The sequence below is a fragment of the Hibiscus syriacus genome, unplaced genomic scaffold (assembly GCF_006381635.1).
Source record: "Hibiscus syriacus cultivar Baekdansim isolate YM2019G1 unplaced genomic scaffold, ASM638163v2 tig00116964_pilon, whole genome shotgun sequence".
Taxonomy (NCBI): Eukaryota; Viridiplantae; Streptophyta; class Magnoliopsida; order Malvales; family Malvaceae; genus Hibiscus; species Hibiscus syriacus.
The window spans coordinates 2,597,721-2,619,225 of NW_024063489.1; the positions used below are offsets into that span (position 1 = coordinate 2,597,721).

The window sequence follows — 21,505 nt, forward strand, 5'->3', positions numbered from 1 at the left end:
AGATATTTCTGTAGCGGAATTGTTTTTCCCCCCGCTACATTGTTTTTTTTGTTTCTCAATTTATTGCTTCTATTCTGTTTGACATTTCGAGTGATGATCCATAAGCTGTTGTTAAAACCTGTGTTATATGTTTTCTTCCCTTTGCAGATTTGCTTCAAGGTTGCTGGCTTGGATTCTAAGCAGGATACTTGGAGCATCTGTGGGATTCCGTGTTGCTGGATGGAAATGTTTGAAGGATGTTGTTGTAAAGTTCAATAAGGTTTTTCCTGTACTTCCCTTGGTTGTTTCCATATTTAATTATTTTTTATAGAAGTAGGAGGACTCTTAAAACCCCCTTCATAGTTGTCCCTTTCACGAAGGAAAAGAGCAGCTAGCAGAAGGAGGAAAAGAATACCTCAATTTTATTAAAAATCCAGCAAAACACAATAATCCTTTTACAATACCAGCAAAACAGCCCTCTAAATACAAATATAACACCGTAATGAATCCTAATAATCACCCAATCCTTTTTTTAGCTAATTTATCAGCCTTCCAGTTACTGCTTCTAGGAATCAACCTAATGATTATCGCCCTAGACATTACAAGAGACTCAATTTCCTTGACTAGAATGTTGAAACATGTACGGACAGAAGAAGATTACTTAATCCAATCCACTGCAGTTTTACAATCACTCTCCACTATCAATCTACCCTTAGTTGTCCAAACAGAGAAGAATAACTCAATGCCTTTTCTGATTGTCTTCAATTCATCCAATGGAGGAGGACCATGTCAAACACTTTATGAAAACGACTCTAGGGTGACGCAATTAGTCTCTTAGAATGTCCCTTATACCCCTACCAGCCCATATTTCCTTACTGCTCCGTCAACATTCTGCTTGAAAAAGTCCACTTGAGGAGGAAGCCATCTTTGCATTGGCCTACACTGTACCTTTTTGCACAAGAACTTGTCTACTAGGGAGGGGTCACCAATCAACGAATCCACCAAGATGGAAACATGAGGGAACTTGGCCAAAAACCACTTTGCCAGCCTAAATCTAATGATAAAGAAAAGGGAAGCCCAGTCTAATTCTCGATTATCGAACACAATAGAGTTTCTGAACTTCCAAATAGACCAAAGTAAAACACACTGGATGAATTTCCATATGGTAGAATTTGGCATCAAATCAGCCCAAGAAATTAGGAGGGATGGAAGGTCAATAGGCAATGTTGAAGAGATCTCCCAAAACAGAAGGAATTTATTCCAGAGCTCCCAAGCAACTGAACACGAAATAAACAAATGCTAGACAGATTCTTCAATCTGTTTACATATCGGGCAAAGAACATTGTCTGCCAAGGGAACCCCTTTTTCTTCAACTCTGATTTCACAGCTAGTTTTTGGTTAATTGCTTGCCAGAGGAAAGTTTCTACTCTTGGAGGAACCAACCCCATCCAGACCCACTTCTTCCAAATAGGATTCTCCACAGCAGTCTTAGATAGAGTCAGCCTATAGGACTTCACTGAGAACAACCCATCTCCCTTTCCAGACCAAGAGAGGAAATCATCGACTGATTCAGTCAACTTTATATTGTTCAGTTTCCTCATAAGATCCATCCATTGCTCCAGTTCCCAGTCTCGCAAAATTCTTCTTGTTTTGTATATTCCAAGAACAACCAGTGGATTCATACCTGCCAAATTCGACCACTTTGCCTCTTTTATTTGTTGACAGTGCGAAGATTCTAGGAAATTGAGTTTTCAAAGGGAAATCATCTACCCATTCATCATTCTAAAATGATATTGACTTGCCATTCCCCACTTGAATTCGAGAATGATTTCTTAAGCACTCTCCAACCGATTCAAGTAATTATTTACAATTCCTTCCCAAATCCAAGAATCATGGGAGAATGTACCTTGCTGATTGACAGTCTTATTGTCAACATTATGTCTATTGCAAATCAAATTCTTCCACAGTGGAAGTTTGGTCGGAAGATTTTAAGTGCAGCAGCCGTCGGGCATGGCTTTCGTGTAAAGGGATCCCTCCGTTTATGTGGAGTCTCTTCACCTTCAGAAATATTGCACTCAAATGGGGAGTTCTTATTTCCATTGAGGAAGGGACCTTAAATAACGACTCTTTTGATAGGGCTTTGCTTCAGATCATCACGAACTGTCAAGCTCGTGTGGAAAATTCCATTGTTTTGAAAGCCGGGGATAAGCTCTTTACAGTTCATGTTTCTGAGTTTGAGTCGTGTTTCAGCCCATAATCTGTCTGGATTAAGTCGTCTTTGATGGTAGAGGCAGTCGCCTCCCCGTTATCCAAGGTGGGGGAGCTCGTTGGTGTCTCTCCAGTTAAGTTTCCCGAGTTGGAGGTGTGTGCTAAAGATGCTGGTAGAAACGTTAACTCATCGGAGGTGCAGTGTCCCGAGAGGTGTTCTAAGGAAGAAGAAAATGTTTTCTGTTGTATGGGGAGTGGTACTAGAGGTTGCTTCTTATCGGGGGAGGGTGAGGAGGACAGGAACATAGGCGAGGAAATGATGATGGGTCTGAGGAGCGCCATTGTGGGTCAGGGGACGGTTCATTCGCAAATTGAGGAGGTGGGGGAACATGAGACAGTGCTGGTGCACGCGTAGAGAGAAGCAGTGGATGTCTATAAGGATAGGTGTCTGCCTGCACGTGGCTATGAGGGTTCGAAGGATTATTTTTCTGATTTCCCCATGTTGGATGGTCGAGTTGAGTCAAAGGTGGTGGAGGATGTGCTTAAAGAGGGCCTTATAAATAATTGTCCATTCAATAGATTAAATGGTGAGGCCATGCTGAATCGGGGAACAAAGGAGGTGGAACACGAGATAGTGCTGGTTTTTGAGGAGAGTGAGGCAGAAAATGTCAACAAGAATTGTTGTACGACAACACGTGCTAAGGAGGGAATGAAGGATTTTTTAATTGATTTGCCCATCAAAGGTGGTGCATGATCTTTGAGGGATGATTCATTCTCGCACATTTCTAGGCAGAAACACAGAGTTAAAGAGGGGGATTATAATAAATATACCTCTCTACATTCTTTTCATGACAAAAATTCGGCTCCTCAAAGGAAGAATTATCACTGCCGAAGCAATTTTAAACAGAAGAAGATGCAACGCGAGGATCCTGCAAGCAGATTCCTTTATGATTTGGAATTTCAGCATTGGGGCAGAGTCTAAAGAAGGTAGAGACAGTCTCCTTAAAGTTAGGGAAAGATCTGGATTTTGAGTCTAAAGGCTCAGTAGTGGTTTTGTTATCGGAAGATTACGACAATGGAAGTTTTGGAAGATGACTTACTTATGATTTTTGTTTTTGGAGTTGGAAGTTCGGTTGGTCTTCGACAACAAGATGAGCAATATTTGGCAGTAAGGAGGAGATTCGAAGCTTGCTCCTTTGCATCCGTTTTATGTGGAAACTCTTAGCCTTTGTGGGTGATCTTGGTGTATATGGATTGAGTTGTTTGTTTTATTTGGTTTATATTAAAGTTGTTTTGTGTTGTGACGTCTTTCGGGCCAAGCTTAGGTTTTAAATGTGGTCAGTCTTATTTGAGGTTGTTGTTCTAGCTAAGGTGGATTAGGCAGAGTTTATGCTGTTATTTAGGGTTATTTTCGATTGTTTTTGGCTTTCTGTTTATGTTGGGGGTGGATTTCTGGTTGTATATTGTAATTTCTTATGTTCAATGAAATCCTAAGGCACTCTTTTCCTCCTTCTGATGATTAAGGAGTTTGTCTTTAAACTCCTTTAATCAAGAAAGGGGTTTTTAATGAGGCCTTCAATTCCTATAAAAAAAAATTCTTCCACAAGGTTTCTTTCTCGTTTACAAACTTCCAATTCCATTTCCCCAACAAAGCCCAATTAGTTAAATTCAAATATAGAACTCCCGAGCCTCCAAATTCTCTTGGATGACAAACCATTGGCCAATTCACCCAATGGATTCGATTTTTCTCTGTTCATCTCTCCACAAAAATCTTGCCATCAAAGAGTTTAGTTTCTGATTAACTTTGCTCGGCATTATGAAAACTGATAGGAAAAAAATAGGAAGAGAAGACAATACCGATTTCAAAAGCACCAGTCTGCCAGCCATGGACAAGGAAGACACTTTTCAACTTTGCAGCTTTTTATTGAATTTTTTGATAACCAGTTCCCATATAGATTCTGAATTCTTCATGGCTCCTAAAGGTAAGCCTAAGTACTCCATAGGGAATGAGCCCTCTGAGCATCCAATGGTCGAGGCTCAATCATTAAGGATGTCATCTTCCACATTGATTCCATATAATTTACTTTTTGAGAGATTGAGGTGTAGCCCAACCACTAAGCCGAAAATTCTCAATACTGTTTTGACATTTTTAATTTGCCTAAGTGAAGCGCGGCAGAAGATAATTAAATCGTCTGCAAACTGAAGGTGGGTCGGCTGAAAAGGATTTTCTAACCATCCAATGGAGAATCCACAATAGAGACCCAGATCAACGGCTTTTGCCAACATCAAGTGGAGTAGTTCACCAACTATATTAAACAGTAAGGGAGAGAGACTACAACATTGTCTTAAACCTTTTGCCATCGGGAATTCCTTAGTAGGGGAAAAGAGAATCCATATTTAATGTTCTACTAAATTAGTGTTAACACATGTAATTATGTGTTAAAGCCTTTCCTAGTTGCTAATAAGAGTCCTTTATTGTTGAACAACTTTTATTTCCTTCCAGTGTTAATCAATTTACATACGAGAAGGAGCATGTAAGTTATGTTTTCTTCCTTGGAAAGGAGAGAAAAGTGGAAGCAAAAATAATTTTTTTCTTATACTTGCTTGGTAGGATGTAACTATGAGAGGGGAAATGTGAATAGTTATTTCAATAACATGAGTTTTTCGTATTTCATAATCCATTGTTTTACCTAAACTATTTCATGTTCCTTTCAATCTAAGAAAGGAAAGGGAAGTTAAGTGCTTGGAATCCGGTCAATTCAGTTAAAATTGGAGAGATGGGTACTAACGAATCAAATAGAAAACATTGGTTGTTCACAATGCTTACCAGTAGGTACATCTCCTATTTCTGAGAAGTGTCTTTACTTTTCTTTCTTGTTTTCTCTTGCACCATTCTATCATTCCCCTTTTCCTACCAATAACAAAGTAGATCTTGGACTAGATTTTGTTTAAGAGAATAATATAGAGTTATTTCGCCTAAATAGTAGCATGGACCTTTTAAAATTGAAGTTTCATGTCATATCATCCATCAAGTTGCCTATAACAGTGTTTATGTTAAACAATTTAGATGAGTGAGAAAGGTAAAGAGAGAGTGAGGGAGAGTTCGAAGGGTTTTGTTCGTCCCGCCAGTAATAGTTCTTTGTCTGGAGGAGTATCGTGGGTTGCATTTGTGGATAATCTTAGTAGGCGAGTGCAGAGAAGTGCATTATGAGATCGTTTTAGTCATTATGGCAAGGTTATTAAGGTGTTCATTCCATTTGTTAATAGGAAACCTTATTACAAGGAAAGTACTTTTGTTTTTGTGCATTTTGCTAGCAAAGATGATCTGCATTTTGCAATTGGAAAGATGAATAATGTCTTGCTCAATGGGAGGAAAATATCGGTGTCGACTGCTAAGTATCAGAAGAGAAGTACTTCGACGAGCCTCAAGCGTACTAGTATGGCGAGATCTACAATTGCTAGTGGAGATGAGCTGCTCAAGAAATTACCATCATCTTCAGTTGCAGGTACTGGGAAGAAGGAGATGATGAATAAGTTTTACAATGGAAGGTCATATAAGGATACGGTTGTGGGAGTAAAAGAAGTTGAGGGCCAGAAAGTGGGGAGTTTTGTGGAGGTGAAGAAGCAATTGGAAGTATTTATTCCAATGGAGGATAGGTCATGGCTTAAAACGTCTCTAACTGGTATTTGTAAGCCATTATTTGAAATTGAGTTTGTGCAGAGGGCGTTAGGATCAGAGGGAATCAATGTCAAAGTGGTTAAATGGGGTTATGCAAAGAACGCTTGTCTGGTAGTTTTCCAGACTGCTGAGGAGAAAGTTGCAACGATGGTAAACAAGTGGTAGAATTTGTACTTTTGGTTTGAAAGGTTAGAGGACGTTATGGATGAAGAGGGTGTGCCATTACCTTATTGTGCAGTTTCTATGATTGGTGTTCCTCTAAACTGTTGGTCAGTTCCTTTCTTCACAAGCTTGGCGTCAAAATGGGGCAAACTAGTTAAGATTCAGGAACAAACTGCTAAAAGAGTGGATTGTAGAGTTGCTCATATGCTATTGAGAGTTGAAAATCCTTTTGATATACCTCCCCATGTCACTATTAATACGTATGGGAGATCGTTCATGATTAAGATGAAGGTGGAAGGAAGTGAAGATCTTTTTCCGGAGTTAGATGATGTGGTTGAAGATGACGGAACAATAAATAATGAGGAGTATATCTTGCCGGAAGAGAGTAATGGGGAAGACATCGAAGTGCAGGAAGGGAGGGTGGGTAAGCAGGCGTTGTCAGATATTCAAAATAGTGTTTAAGCATGGGTCTTGGACTCGTCACAAGGGGAGCGCACAATTTTCGATGGGCGGTTGGAAGGAAAAGGGGTTTTTCAAAATTTAGTGGCAGTTGACTTATGTGCAGAGGAGACAGTTCTGGGTGATGTCCAGGGATAGCAGAGAAGGTTGGGGGTTGGTACAGAAGAGAGAGAATGGGTGGTTAATAGGGGTGAGGTCTCCTTGGGGCATGATAATGTTGACCATGTTAATGGGCTTAATGGTACTATGGGTAGGGAAGAAGATAATGGGTCCGTTCAGGGAAGTCCAAATTCAAATATGGGTGGTTACAAGCCTGATGAGTTAGTTAATAATAGGGGGGAATGTGGAGATCCTCATTAGACTGTTTTGGAGGGTTCATAGATGGATTTTGCAGTAGTTCAGTTTGGATCTAATGGGGTACAAGTTAGTAAAGTTTCTACAAGGAGTGTTCTTCTTCCCCTCCAACCAATCGTGTTCGGTCTCATAGTGATGCTACCATTTTCTGTGACAGAGTTTATAGCAGATCTAATAAGAAGAATAAGAGAGGTGAATCGGAGAAGGGTTTTTAAGCAGTTGAATTTTCAATGGATAAAGAAGAAATGGAATTAACTTGGCAGGTTAGTCAAATGTTGGGTGTTAACTTGGAGGTGGTTAATATAGGTATGAGGAGGAAGTTGGGGGGTAAATATCTAGGTGGGTTGGTGGAATCTCCGGCAGTGGGAGCATCAGGGGGATTGGCTACTCTTTGGGATGAGGACTGGTTTTTACCTCAGTTGGTGAAGATTTCTCCAAGGTTTATAGCGTTGAAGGGTATAGTAAAGGACAAACAAGAGGTGTGTTGTTTTATTAATGTTTACGGGCCTTCTGTTGAAGTTGATAAAGAGCCTTTTTTTGAGGAGTTAACCTGTTTTATTTCTACATTGGGTTGCCCATTATGTGTTGCTGAAGATTTTAATGCTCATTTATCACAGGAAGAGAAGTTGGGGAAATCTCTGAATGAAAATTCAATTGCATGGTTCAGGGAATTTCTGTTTCAAGCAAGTCTGATGGATCTGCCTTTGGTGGGAGGGAGTTTCACTTGGGGTAATAATAGGGAAGACCCTACGTTCGTGAGTCTGGATAGGTTTCTTGTTTCGGATGACTTTTTAGGATTATTCCCGGATGTTGTTCAGTTGTTATTACCTAAATCAATTTCAGACCATAATGCTGTGGCTTTGGAATCCAGTAAGCTAAATTGGGGTCCGAAACCCTTCAGACTGTTTAATTATATCATGGAGGAGGAGGGATTCAAGGAAGCAGTGGAAAAGAAAATTTCTGAAGTTAAGAGTAGGAAGGGGCTGAGCATTGAGCAGGTACTTCGAGAAACAAAGATGGAAATCAGGAATTGGTCTAATGAAAGCAGAATGCAACTACAAAGCTTGATAGACAACAAAGAGAGGCTAATCTCGAATCAGGAAATTCAATTACAACAAAGGAATTCATTCGTTTCTATGGCGGATATTGCAAAAGAAAAAAGTGAATTATGGTCATTGTATAAAAAAGAAGAGTTAGTTTGGTTCCAAAAATCAAGGGCGTAGTGGATTATGGATGGGGATCGGAATTCAAGATATTTTCATCAATGTGCTACAAATAGAGGGAGGATTAATGCTCTTAATTCTTTGGATGTGAGTGGTAATTTGATTGAGGAGCCAAGGAGGATAAAAGCTGATGTTTTTGATTATTTCAAGAACGCTTACAATGCCATTCCAACGGTTGAAGTTGAGAAACTGGAATTGAATTTCAATAGGCTCTCGGACGATCAAGTTGCACATTTGGAGGAGAATTTTTCGGAGGGGGAAGTTTGGGAGGCAATAGAGTCTTCGGGTAGTAACAAAGCTCCGGGTCCGGATGGATTGAATATGGGATTTTTCAAGAAATTTTGGCCGGTGTTGAAAGGAGATATCCATAAGTTTTTCGAGGATTTTTACGTTGGAAAGAAGTTTGGGAAAGGTGTCAATCATTCTTTCATTACTTTAATTCCGAAAAAGCAGAATCCGGTTGGTATTAAGGATTACAGACCAATCAGTTTGGTAGGGGGTCTTTACAAAATACTGTCTAAAGTTCTGTTTAGAAGGCTAAGGCTATGCATAGGAGGGCTAATTGGTCAATCTCAGTTTGCTTTCATCCCGGGAAGACAGATTTGTGACTGCTCCTTAATTGCTAATGAAGCCATAGATTTTTGGAGGAGGAAAGGAAGGGAAGGTCTCGTCTTTAAAGTGGGTTTTAAGAGGGCTTATGACACTGTTGATTGGAATTTTCTAGTTCAAATTATGGAGTGTATGGGGTTTAGCAGAAGATGGAGGTCGTGGATTTATAATTGCTTAAGTTCAACTTCTATTTCAGTTCTTGTTAATGGTTCTCCTACTGAAAGTTTCAAAACATCTAGGGGGCTGAGACAAGGGTGTTCTTTATCCCCGCTCCTATTTAATCTAGTGGGCGAATTTCTGAATCTGTTGCTGTCTAATGTGTCTTGGATTTGGAAAGGTATTGTTAATAACTTTCGGACTAATGATTCTTTTGGGTTATGCTTTCGGAATAATCTTGTGCTTTAGGTGGGAAAAGGAGATTCAATTCGATTTTGGCATGATTCATGAATTTCTAATTATTCTTTGAAGACTATGTTCCCAAGAATCTTTGCACTGTCAGTTAATAAGGAAGGGGTTGTGGCTGATTTTGGGTGTATGTCTAATGGGAAGTCGGTGTGGGACTTACAACTTAGGAGGAACTTAATGGATAGTGAGTTTGAACATTGGATGGAAATGATGGTATTGTTGGATAATTTTCAACCTCTGTTGAAGGGTGGAGACCATTTGGCGTGGAAAGGTAGTGGGGATGGTGTGTTCTCGGTTCAATCTTGCTCTAGATTAGTGTCAAGTTTATCAGACTCAGATAATTCATGGTTGGAGATTGTGTGGAGGGGTTTAGTTCCACCAAAAGTGGAGATTTTCCTTTGGCAAATTATTCATCAGAAGCTGGCTGTCAAAACTGTTTTAATGAGAAGGGGAGTCAATAATTTCGATTCCCCTCTGTGTGTTCTGTAGAGTGGAACCAGAATTGGTAAGTCATTTATTTTTTTCGTGCGTCCAAATTTGGGTCAAAATCCTCCGTCTGTGGAAAGTTATCTCAGTTCTTCCTAATAATCCGAAGGGCTTCTTACTTTCATGGGTGCAGTTAAGACCAAACTCGGGTATTTGGAGATTTATTCTAGAAGCTGTTTTGTGGTCTGTCTGGTTGTGTAGGAACCATATTGTTTTCAAGAAAGGCAAGTTTGATAAAGCTAATTTGTTTTTCTTGGTGAGGTATAGGGTGGCGTCATGGTATTTAGCTAAAAACAAGGATGTGTCTATCCAAGTGGACAGCCTTGTGGGAGATCTTTCTTTGGCGGATTTGATTAAGTCCCCCTCCAATTTTCGACTGTCAAGATTAAATTGGTGTCCTCCTCCTACAGGTTATTTTAAGATGAATGTTGATGGGGCTGTTAACTTTGATTGGAGAAGAAGTGGTGTTGGTGGAGTTCTTAAAGATGCTGACAAGAACAAGCTGGTTTCTTTCTCTAGAGCATTAGGACCTTGTTCTCCTATTCTTGCTGAGATTTTTGCTATTAAAGTGGGGTTAGCAGTGTTTTTTGAGTCAGTTTGGAGGGATAAAGGTATTCTGATTTTGGAAAGTGACTCGTTCCTTGCTGTGAAGTGGATCAACAGCCCGGAAATATGTCCGGTTCACCTTGTTGATTTGATCTAAAAAATTCAGAAGACAGTTGTGCAATCTAATATTATTATTAAGCATATCAATAGATGTATTAATGTGGAAGCTGATTGTCTAGCTAAGTCAGGAATTGGTTAGAGAGTGTGGAGTTTGTTGTTTTGAGTAGTGGTTATGGTGTTTTATTTTGGTTATGTTTTTATGTTAGGTAATTTTATGTAATAGTTGGTAATCTTATGTAATTATGGATTATTAATATATTAAGGCACCCTTTTCCTCCTTCCGCTATTTGTCTCTTTACAAGAGGCAACTATGAGGGAGGTTTTTAATGAGGCCTTCTATTCCTATAAAAAAAAAAAAAATTGAAGTTTCATGTTCTGCCATTGGGGTTAAGTTCTTTGTATTTGTTATGATGGACCATACCACTTGACGTAATACTGCAATGACATGTTCTTTTTTTGGCTGTCAACTTATATGCATTACTTTGTCCTGGATTTGGTTTGCAAGGTGTATGTTTTACCTATGTAACTTCTCTGTGTTAGTGTGTGGAGGACCTTGTCATCGGAAGTCTCTTTATTTTGTTTTAGTTTGGGGCGAGTGATGTGTATTTTAAATAAATTTAAATAGATGTTAAGGGGGCACAGGCAAGAGGAAAGTGTCTTTGAGTTGAATTACTTTGATTGGAATTAGATGTATAGTGTTAAATATAGTTATGGCCCAATATATTGATTTACTCTCATTATTGACCTTTCTATTCATAAATAGCTTAAGGGGTTGTTTTTTTCAAGCCAATCCAACGTATTTGAAAAAGTTCGACATCCCCTTTGAAAATCATGAAGTTAAACAATCTAAGTTTGTTTTACTATGTATTTATTTGATATATTTTATTTCTTGGAAAATTTTTCAGGGTGCTGTTGAATCCATATCAGTGGGTGAAATCAAGCTTAGTTTACGCCAGTCCTTGGTTAAACTTGGGGCTGGCATTATTTCTAAGGATCCAAAGTTGCAGGTGTTGATATGCGACTTGGAAGTTGTATTCAGATCTTCGAGTAAAAGCTCACAGAAATCTAGATCGCGGAAACCTCGCACGCCAGGCAGGGGAAAGTGGATGGTTGTAGCTAACATTGCAAGATATTTTTCAATTTCTGTCACAGATTTGGTTATGAAGGTAACCAATCTTTGACAGTTCTTTCTCCATTTTAAGTAGCGATCAAACTTTTGCATAATTCATTTTCAGCAAATAGTTGGTAATGCTTTCGATGTGTCTTTGTTGTGTGTTCTCTGAAATAAATGATAATTGGGGAGTTAATGTTAATGCTTTTCAATAGTTGCCTTCCTTCTGATCGTAAGTTATCAAATAAGAAATTGAGTAATAACTTTTTGTTGGTTCCTGCATGCATAGTATCACACGTCTACACAGTTTGGAAGTAAATTGATCTTGGAGTACGATTCTGGAACATATTTGTTACTTCATTTTGATCTTGTTCAGGCACCAAATGTCATCTATGCTTTATCATTGTCTGCGTTCAGCAATATATGAATTCCCTAGTTTCACATAGCTCCAATATAAATTTTATTCTTTGTTAATTATCTATTTTTTCTGTTACCTGCTTTCTTTTAAGTTCTTATACTCAAGTTAATTGTATCTTGAAACTATGCAGACACCTAAAGCAGCTGCTGAAGTTAAGGAACTCAAAGTAGACATATCTAAGGATGGTGGCTCCAAACACAATCTGTTTGTTAGGCTGCACATATTACCAATTTATGTCTACGCTATTCAGATGCTCTCTGGCATTATTAAGAAGCCTTCTGCTGCTTTTAGATGTGAAGAGTTCTCTCTTTCTTGTGAATTTGGCCATGATAGGTACTTATTTTCTTTCTGGATTTTTCTTGAAAGAGCCCAAACCATTGCAACCCATTTTATCTGACATAAATTTGTTAGTCAGTTTTTTTTTTATAAGAAACGAGGCCTCGTTAAAAACCACCTTCATAAACGCTGCGGTACATAAGTATCGTAGCTGACATTGGAAAGAGGAAAAGAGTGCCACAAATTTTATTGCCAAAAAGAAATTACACCTCATACAACAACATGATATTACAAACATCACCCACCAACTTAACCTCAATCCTCTATACAAGCACATCATCCAAACAAAAAGTTACAAAAAAATTACCCTATACCCGACTTAGCCAAACTATCAGCCTCCCAATTCACAACACTTTTTACAAACCTAATAATAACACAATGCTCCAATACAACACTGACAATTTCCTCAACTAGTTGTGAAAACACGGCAGGGCACACTTCCAGAGTCTTAATCCACTTCATTGCAATTGCATAATCAGTCTCTATAACTAACCGACCCTTTCCACACTACTATGACTCCACAAACATAGCTAAACCATCTTGAATGGCCTTCAACTCAGCTAAAATAGGCGGACCTGGACCAGTAGATGTCGAGAAGGAACCCAACAACTTGCTCTCTTTATTTCTAAGAATTCCACCAATTCCACTGCTTTTCCAATCACTTCACACCGCCCCATCCACATTAATTTTGAAGAAACTTGGGGGTGGGGGACTCCACGAGACCGATGAGGAGTTTACCTTCATGGACGGATTACTTGAATCAACCAACTTTGGGTTACCAACAAGGCAATCTAAGAGAACTGGAAAATTAGGAAATTTCACCGAAAACCGCGCATCCAATCTATATCTAGAAATAAAGAACAAATGTTTAAGATCAAAACTTTTTTTCTCGAAAACCAATTGGTTTCGACACTTCCATACTGACCACAAGACAGCTCCCTGAATAAAATTCCAAATAATAGACCGAGGAACTAGGCTTCCCCAAGAAGATAAGAAGGCATTAGGATTCTCTGGAAGGACCGAGGATAGATTCCACAACCTTAAGAAACTCACCCATAAGCCCCACGCAATAGAACAAGAAAAAAACATATGAGAAACCGTCTTTTGATGCAAACCACAAAGAGGGCATAAAATGTTATCTATCCCACTTACACCACGCTTGATAAGTTGATATTTAATAGCTAATTTATGATACAAAACCTACTACATAAACGCCTACACTCTTGGGTAGCATAACCGATCCAAACCAGTCTCGACCAAATCAGATCCACAACAAACCCTCATGACAGTAATTTGATGCATGATTTGACCGAATAAGCGCCCTCCCCATTCCCCGTCCACACACATTAATTATTCGCATCATTCCGAATACTAGCATTACTTAATAACGACAAAAGCTCAACCCATTGCTCGAATTTCCAGTCCAATAAATTCCTTAGCAACTGAATATCCCAGCACCACCCCCTGTATTAAAAAAACCAACTCGAAGATTTTTTCTTATTTATTAACGGAAAGAGAAAACAGCCTAGGAAACTTCAACCTAGGAGGGACAGTGCAAATCCAAAACAAAAAATCATTCCCCTTTCCGACTCATAATTGAAAATGATTTCGAAAACAATGACCAAAAGCATCATTCGCTCAACAGTTATTAACAACTCCCCTCCAAATCCAAGATGACTTTTAGGGTACCACATTATCCATCAAAATTGATCTATTATCCAAATTATACCTGCAACACACCAAATACTTCCACCAAGACTTCTTTTCTGTAGCAAACTTCCATGCCCACTTCCCCAGGAGAGCCTTATTCATAAGGTTTAAATCAATGAGACCTAAACCCCCTTGAACTTTAGGTCTACACACAATCATCCATTTCACCCAATGGATACAATTTTTTTGAGATGATTCCCCATAAGAAGTCTACAGAATAGAATTCAATTTCCTCAGAACCTTATTTGGCATTCTAAACATCAACATAAAATAACTTGGCAAAGCGCTTAAAACCGACTTCACCAACAGAGCCCTCCCTGCAAGAGAGAGTATTTGCTTTCTAACCCGCCAATTTTTGGTAACATTATGGATTATTGGTTCCCACAAAGTAATCGAATTCTTCGTCGAACCAAGGGGAAATCCAAGATACTCCGTTGGAAAGACTCCATCCGAACATCCAATCAAAGTTGCCCACTCTTTGATGCAGGTTTCATCAACATACCGAAAATTCTGCTCTTAGACAAATTTAGGTAAAGCCCCGAACACAATTCAAAAATAGTCAATACTCTCTTCACATTCTTCAACTGCCCTTCCGAAGCACCACAAAAAATTAACAGGTCATCAGCAAATTGCAAATGAGACAACGAGAATGCCTTATTAGGGCTGCCGATATGAAACCCACTGAAAAGGCCCATCTTAACCTCCTTAGACAGTAATAAACTTAACATCTCGCCCACTATATTAAACTACAGAGGTGATAACGAACAACCTTGGCGTAACCCTCTAGAAATCTTAAATTTTTCAGTCGGAGAGCTGTTAACCAAGATGAAAATGGAAGCTGAAAGTAAACATTTTAAAATCCAAGAACGCTACCGCTACCCAAACCCCATATACTCCATAACCTTCAACAAGATCGACCAGTCTATTAAATCGTAAGCTCTTCTTAAAATCACTTTAAAAGCAACACCTTTTAACCCTTTTTTCCTCCAGAAATCAATCCCCTCATTTGCTATAAAGGAGCAGTCAAGAATCTGCCTCCCTGTTACAAATGCAAATTGAGCAGGACCTATAAGTAGGGGTGTGCAAATCCGGGTACCCAGATATTCGGGTCGACGATTTCTCGGCCCGTGTCCCGACCCGGATGTTACGGGTACCCGGTAATCGGGTACCCGGATTTTGCGGGTACCCGATACCCGGTTTTTAATTTTTTATTTTCAAATTATTAATTTAAAAAAATATATACACATTTAAATGTTTGAAACTTCGAATTACATACTCTAATATCCGAACATAAAATTTAAAAGTTCAAAATACAAAATATAATAATTCATAATATAAATAATTCATTATATTTTATATAATTATATATAAAAAAATAAAAAATAATAAAACTAACTGGGTACTCGGGTAACCGGGTACCCGGAAAAACTAGATTTTGTGACCCGGGCCCGACCCGGGAAATGTCGGGCCGGGTACCCGACCCGGCCGGGTAATTTTTTTTAGAGAATTACCCGATTTTTTTAGATTCGGGTCGGCGGGTCGACGGGTCGGGTTAACCGGGTCGGGTAATTTTGCACACCCCTACCTATAAGAGAATCAATACAAGTCCTCAATCTTCTTGAAAGAACCTTCGACAAAATTTTGTAAAGACCACCAACCAGGCTAATAGGCCGATAATCTTCCAAACTCTGTGGATTCAATTTCTTAGGGATCAATGATATAAATAAATGATTCACTCCTTTCTCCCACCTCTTCCCTGAATAAAAAACCGAGAAAAACGTAAAGATTTCATCCCTCAGAACCGACCAAAATCTCTTAAAAAACCCATATTTAATTAATTCGGTCCAGGCGCCTTATTGCTATCCGAGGATGCGATTGCCTCCCAAATTTTCTTTTCTTTTTTATAGGAATGTGAGGCCTCATTAAAACCCCCCTCATGATTAACGGACCACCAAAACGATGTTCCATAATCAACGGAAGGGGGAAAAGAGTGCCACGATTTATTAATAAAGCATACTCGTACAACATACTTTACAGAAAACTCCTTACACACCAACAAAACAAACAGACTCCCAACACACAAATAAGAACCAAAACACAGACTGAAATCATCCATTCCCTTGTTTAGCCAAGGAATCTGCCTCCCAATTGCAACTTCTAGAAATGTGCCTAACAATAAACTCCCTAGCCGAAATTAAGGAAACAATCTTCCCAACCAAAGAACTAAAGAAAGGAGGAGCTGAAGTCGACAACCTAATCCAGTCCACAGTTACTTTACAATCATTCTCAATGATAAGTCTTCTCTCCTTAGCCCAAGCTGACGCGAGAAAAAAATCAATGCCTTTTTCTATTGCTTCCGATAATCTGGCAAATTCGAGGTCCACTTTATCCACTCCCACTGTTGGTTTCTTATTATAGGTCTCCTTGAAAAAATTGAAAACACTAGACTTAATCTGATTTGGGTCTGAGACCCATTCGCCATTAACTTTAAGAACCTTCAGGGTGTTTACCCTCCCCTTATTCGATGCACACTGGTGAAACAACAACAACAACAAAACCCTATTCTCATATGCAATGGGGTAAGAGGGAGGTAGGGTAGTAGGCTGCCCTCAACGCCAGGTTGAGAGCACCTTCCGTGGAAGACATCCGGCAGTCAGAAAATTAAAAAATAAAGATAAAATACAGTGCATGTATAAATAAATAAATAAATACATAGTTGAACAGTCTTCATATGCAGTCTACACATGCGCGTCTGTAATGGGAAGTAATCCCTGTAAATAAATCTCTGCGTAAAAATCTCTGCATATAGACAGAAACGTAAGTCCAGACTAAATTTAAAAAGAAGAAACATGAAGAGAATGATACACAGTAGTCAGAGATAGTAAGTTACGAGAAGGAATAAAGTCAAATGGGTTAAAACCTAAACTAAGGCAACACTACTCCGCTACCCTAGTTCTAAGCCTTCATAAATTCCAATGACAGAAACGTATAAAAAGTAGAAGTTATGGAAATTATTACAAAGGCATTAAAAAGAAGACAGAGATGCTATACCCTATTGCTGTGACCCACACTACTCGGCTACTTTGGTCTTAAGTCATATTTTCCTGTCAGAGGCCATGTCCTCAATAAGGGTTAAATCCTTCAAATCAGATCTCAAGCAGTCTACCCACTTCCTCTTTGGTTGACCTCTCCTTCTGGCACCTTCGACTGTAATCGACTCTACCCTCCTGACCGCATCCTACGGTTGTCGCCTAAGGACATGCCCAAACCATCGTAGTCTTCCCTCCCTCAACTTTTCGGATACAGACACTACCCCCAAAGACATTCTAATTGCAGAGTTTGGTGTCATGTCCCACAGAGTCCTACCACATGCCTATCGAAGCATTCTCATTTCTGCGGCCTCCATCTTTCATACGTGATCCTTCTTGATTGCCCAACATTCTGATCCATACAACAGCGCTGGTCTAATTGCCATTTTACAAAATTTTCCCTTAAGTTTTAGAGGCACCTTTTTGTCACACAAAACTCTAGTAGCAGTCCTCCACTTTAGCCATCCCGCCTTTATACGGTGTGTAACGTCATCATCTACACCCCCATCTTTATGTATCATAGACTCTTGGTACTTGAAACAATTCTTTGAGGGGAGAACGAGTCATTCGATGCACACTTCTACATCTTCAGCGTTTTGGTTCCCACTGAAGTTTGAACATAAATACTTTGTCTTTTCAATATTGATCCTTAGATCTTTTTCTTCCAAAGCAGTCTTCCAGGTAGCCAGTCTTCTATTCAGCTCATTTTTTGTTTCCGCAACTAGGACAATGTCGTCAGCGAAAAGCATACACCATGGAATACCGTCCGGTGTCCCACAATAGATGTCGTCCATAATTAAGGCGAAAATGTAAGGACTAGGAGCCGACCCCTGGTGGAGTCCGATTTCCAACGGGAATGCCTCGGTGTCGCCAACTGTAGTCCTGACGTAAGTAGTAGATCTACAGTACATATCACGAATCGCCCGTATATAAGTAGTTGGTATCCGTCTTGTTTCCAAGGTCTTCCAGATCGTATCGCGGGGTACGCTATCATACGCCTTCTCAAGGTCAATGAACACCATGTGAAGATCTCTATTCTTTTCCCTATATTTCTTCATAAGTCGTCGAAGTAGATGAATCGCCTCCGTAGTAGACCTGCCTGGCATAAAGCCAAATTGGTTTTCCGAAACCCTAGTAACCTGTCTCAACCTAACCTCTATCACCCTTTCCCATAGCTTCATGGTATGACTGAGTAGTTTAATACCTCTGTAGTTACCACATCGTTGGGGATCTCTTTTATTCTTATAGATTGGTATCACTGTGGACTCCACTCCTCTGGCATCTTGGCAGTCTCTAAAATAATATTAAAGATGTTGGTCAACCACTTAATTCCCTCTTCTCCTAGGGTCAACCACACAGTGATAGGAATTTGATCTGGACCGACAGCTTTGTCCCTCCCCATCTTTCTAAGGGTCATTTTGACTTCCTCAATCCCAATCCTACTTGTAGGGCAGTCATTGGCCGTAGTATGATGGTCGGCTGACCCATCAACGATACTCTCTACAGGGAGAGGCACCGTTATTAAATAAGCCAAAGAAGTAACTATCACAAACCCTGTTAATATCATGATCTTTCACTAACAGTACACCATTGTTGTCCTTAATAAACCTAATGCAACCTAGATCCTTTATGTTCCTTGACCTTCCCTGTCGACAACCTAAGGGTGTTTTTGCCCACCTCTCTGATGGAATTTGTCATATTTTTCCACAACATATTTGCATTATTTGAATTTGTAGTTCCAAAACCTGTATGAGATAAAACCTTACTCTCTTTGATTCATTTAGCATGTTTGCAATTCCTCTTCTCCTCTTATCTTTTTTTCATCTCTTCTAGTGTTGATTCCATCATTTCCTAAAAATCCTGTTCTTCCATCAGATAGTTAAAAAGCATGAATGGTTTCGGACCCCAATTAACCACACTCCTTTCTAGTAGAATCGCATTATGATCTGATAGCGATTTAGGGAGAAGAATCTGAACAACATCTGGATAAATGCTCAAGAATCCACCAAGAACCGGTCGAGTCTGACAAAAGCGGGGGAATCCCTATTGTTGCACCACGTAAAATTCCCTCTAGATAAAGGAAGATCTGTTAGCCTGAAAAACAAACTCTCTTAACAGTCTCATTGAATGTATGTTATGTGATTTCCCTTTTTTCTCCCCCGAGGACAAATATGAGTTAAAATCCCCCCAACACATAAAGAACATTCCATCTGTTCTAAGAAAATTAGAAGTTCCTCAAAAAAGCTCTCTTTTTCTGATTCAACTGTAGGACCGTACACTTTAACAAAACAACAATCCTCTTCATTATCCTTAATTTTGCCCTTCACAGCTATGAACCTTTTGAAAATAAACTGTTGCTCTATCTTGAACCAATTTTCATCCTAAAGACTAATTAAACCTCCTGCTGCCCCTTCTGAAGGAGACGAGACCAAACCTTTTAATTTTCTCCCACCAAACTTCCTTAGCAACGCTTGATTCACAGATTCCAATTTTGTCTCCTACAGAAACACAGTACCTGGCTTCCTCCTTAAAATCAAACTCCTCACTGCTCTTATCTTCTCTTTCCTCCCCAAGCCCTTAATATTCCAAGATACACGTGAAAAATTTGACATTAAAATGGTTCATACACCTCCTGCGAAGATGGGAACTCCATTCCCAACTTCCACAACCTTGTTTTTTCCCAAATCTTCAAATTTCGTTGCAAACGCTTTTTTCCCACCTCGAAATGTTATACCCATCAATTTGCTTACCTCCCAGGTGGCATTTAATTCCTCATCAACTTCTTGAATTTGCACCGAGTTGTCACCCGCCTCCGATCTACATCTATCTTTTTCCCCTTGACCTGTAGTAGACTCTTTCGAACAACCTTTTCATGACCCTTCCATCCACGCCACTTCTTACCGAAGTATTACTATCAAAAAGGGGTGGAGACCTTATCTGACTAAAATCCTTAATTTGCAAAATCTGATTCTCCTTCTGACCCACTCCCCTTCCCGGTCAAACAACGACTTATTTTTAAAGCACCTTCTCCACCGCTTTTGGGTAATATCTCTATCTCCTCAAATCCACCAGACCCATCCCCCTTGACACCCAAGGGGATTTGGGCTATTTTCCAACCTCATTTCTAAACCCACATTGAGTTATATTAATTGTTGGCCCTGAAGGATGAATTCTGAAAATAGGTGATCTGGGCTCGCTCATTTCATTTGATTAGGCCTGCTCATTAAAGGATAAGTTCATATTTCCTCTTAACCCCAAATCTGCATAATCTCCTATTAAAACTCTCCTATGCTCGAGGTAATCTGCCCCCCTTCATTATTGATCTCATTCTCTCTACCCAACAGTAATGATTGTTGTCTCAACCTCTCCTCTGAAGAGCCATTTGTCCTTCCATCTACAAGACATGAGGCCACCCTATTTAGGGACTCCTTATTTGACTATCCGTCTCCCTCAGCCAGCACTGCCAGCCTCCTACCATCTTGGTCCTCCTCCGACGATTCCTCGGTCCATTGATCCTTTGAAACCCCATCTGATTCTTTCTCCAGAAGATAACTCGACTTTTGAAAAACCAAACCCAGTCTAATTCTAACTTTAAAAGATCTTCCATATGACCCTAATGTGATCGTCTTTGGAACATCGAAAGGGCTTGCCACTCTAACAATCAACCTTCCTACCGACATGTCTTCTCTATTCCTTGTTGACTCCAAAATACCTACCAGCGATCCCCATCTTTTAGCTAACCTTTGTAAGAAAGACTCCTGCCAACATAATAAAGGAACTCCATACAATTCAACCAAACAATACGCCATTGGAGTTTCGTTTCATCAAGAAGAGGTGCCACCCAATCAAACCATAACGACAGTTCATCTTTCTTGCTATTCCATGTCTCCGATAATACTTCAACCAACTGAAAAGTGATAATACAAGAGTTCCATGCATAACCCCAGCTTACCAACTTCACATCAATACCATCATTGTGCAAAGCCTTCTGAACCAGTTCCAGCTCTAAGGATGCCTTAATAACCCCCGTCAATGAGCACTTCTTCCAATTCGTCTCTTTCGCAGGGATATGCATCTCCCATAAATTCCTCATTCTTGTTCCAGCTTTTGAAGTCCCCCCTTTGTTCTCCAACGTATCAGGATACACCCTCAACCTCTTGTTCGAAACCAAAGCTTCTTTGTAAGACCTGTCATCTCTTGTACTTCTCGGGGTCTCATCTCTGACCTTATTTTTCTTATTTTCATCTTTTTTTTATAAGAATAGTAGGCCTCATTAAAAACTCCCTTCATGATTAATAGAGCTCGTGAAAGCTCCTTAATCAGCAGGAGGAAAAGAGTGCCTTAGAATTTCATTAATATCATAAAAGGTACATAGGAATTACAACACCGTATAACTCCGTTAATAGGAAGTAGAAAACCAAAAAACATCCCTAACTTTCGCTTTTCTTTTCTGGCTGTACTATACCTGATGTGACTGTGCCTCTTCGAGGTTTCTGGTACTTCGCCACCCCCACTGATACTTTCCTCCCATCAATCCACGATCCACTAACTTTCACAATAGCATTCTTCAGACCCTTCTCATTAGCAAACTGAACAAAAGCAAAAGTAGAG

At 39.6% G+C, this 21,505-nt stretch overlaps 1 protein-coding gene across 2 annotated transcripts in view; it reads left to right on the forward strand.

Annotated features, from left to right (window-relative positions):
* Positions 1-21,505, forward strand: part of LOC120191045 (protein SABRE) — a 45,639-nt gene that overhangs the window by 881 nt on the left and 23,253 nt on the right. For both annotated transcript variants that reach the window (XM_039194044.1, XM_039194045.1), the window contains 3 exons: positions 148-259; positions 11,136-11,396; positions 11,890-12,092. In XM_039194044.1, the coding sequence (XP_039049975.1) occupies positions 148-259; positions 11,136-11,396; positions 11,890-12,092 (576 nt within the window). The remainder of the gene's footprint in view (positions 1-147; positions 260-11,135; positions 11,397-11,889; positions 12,093-21,505) is intronic.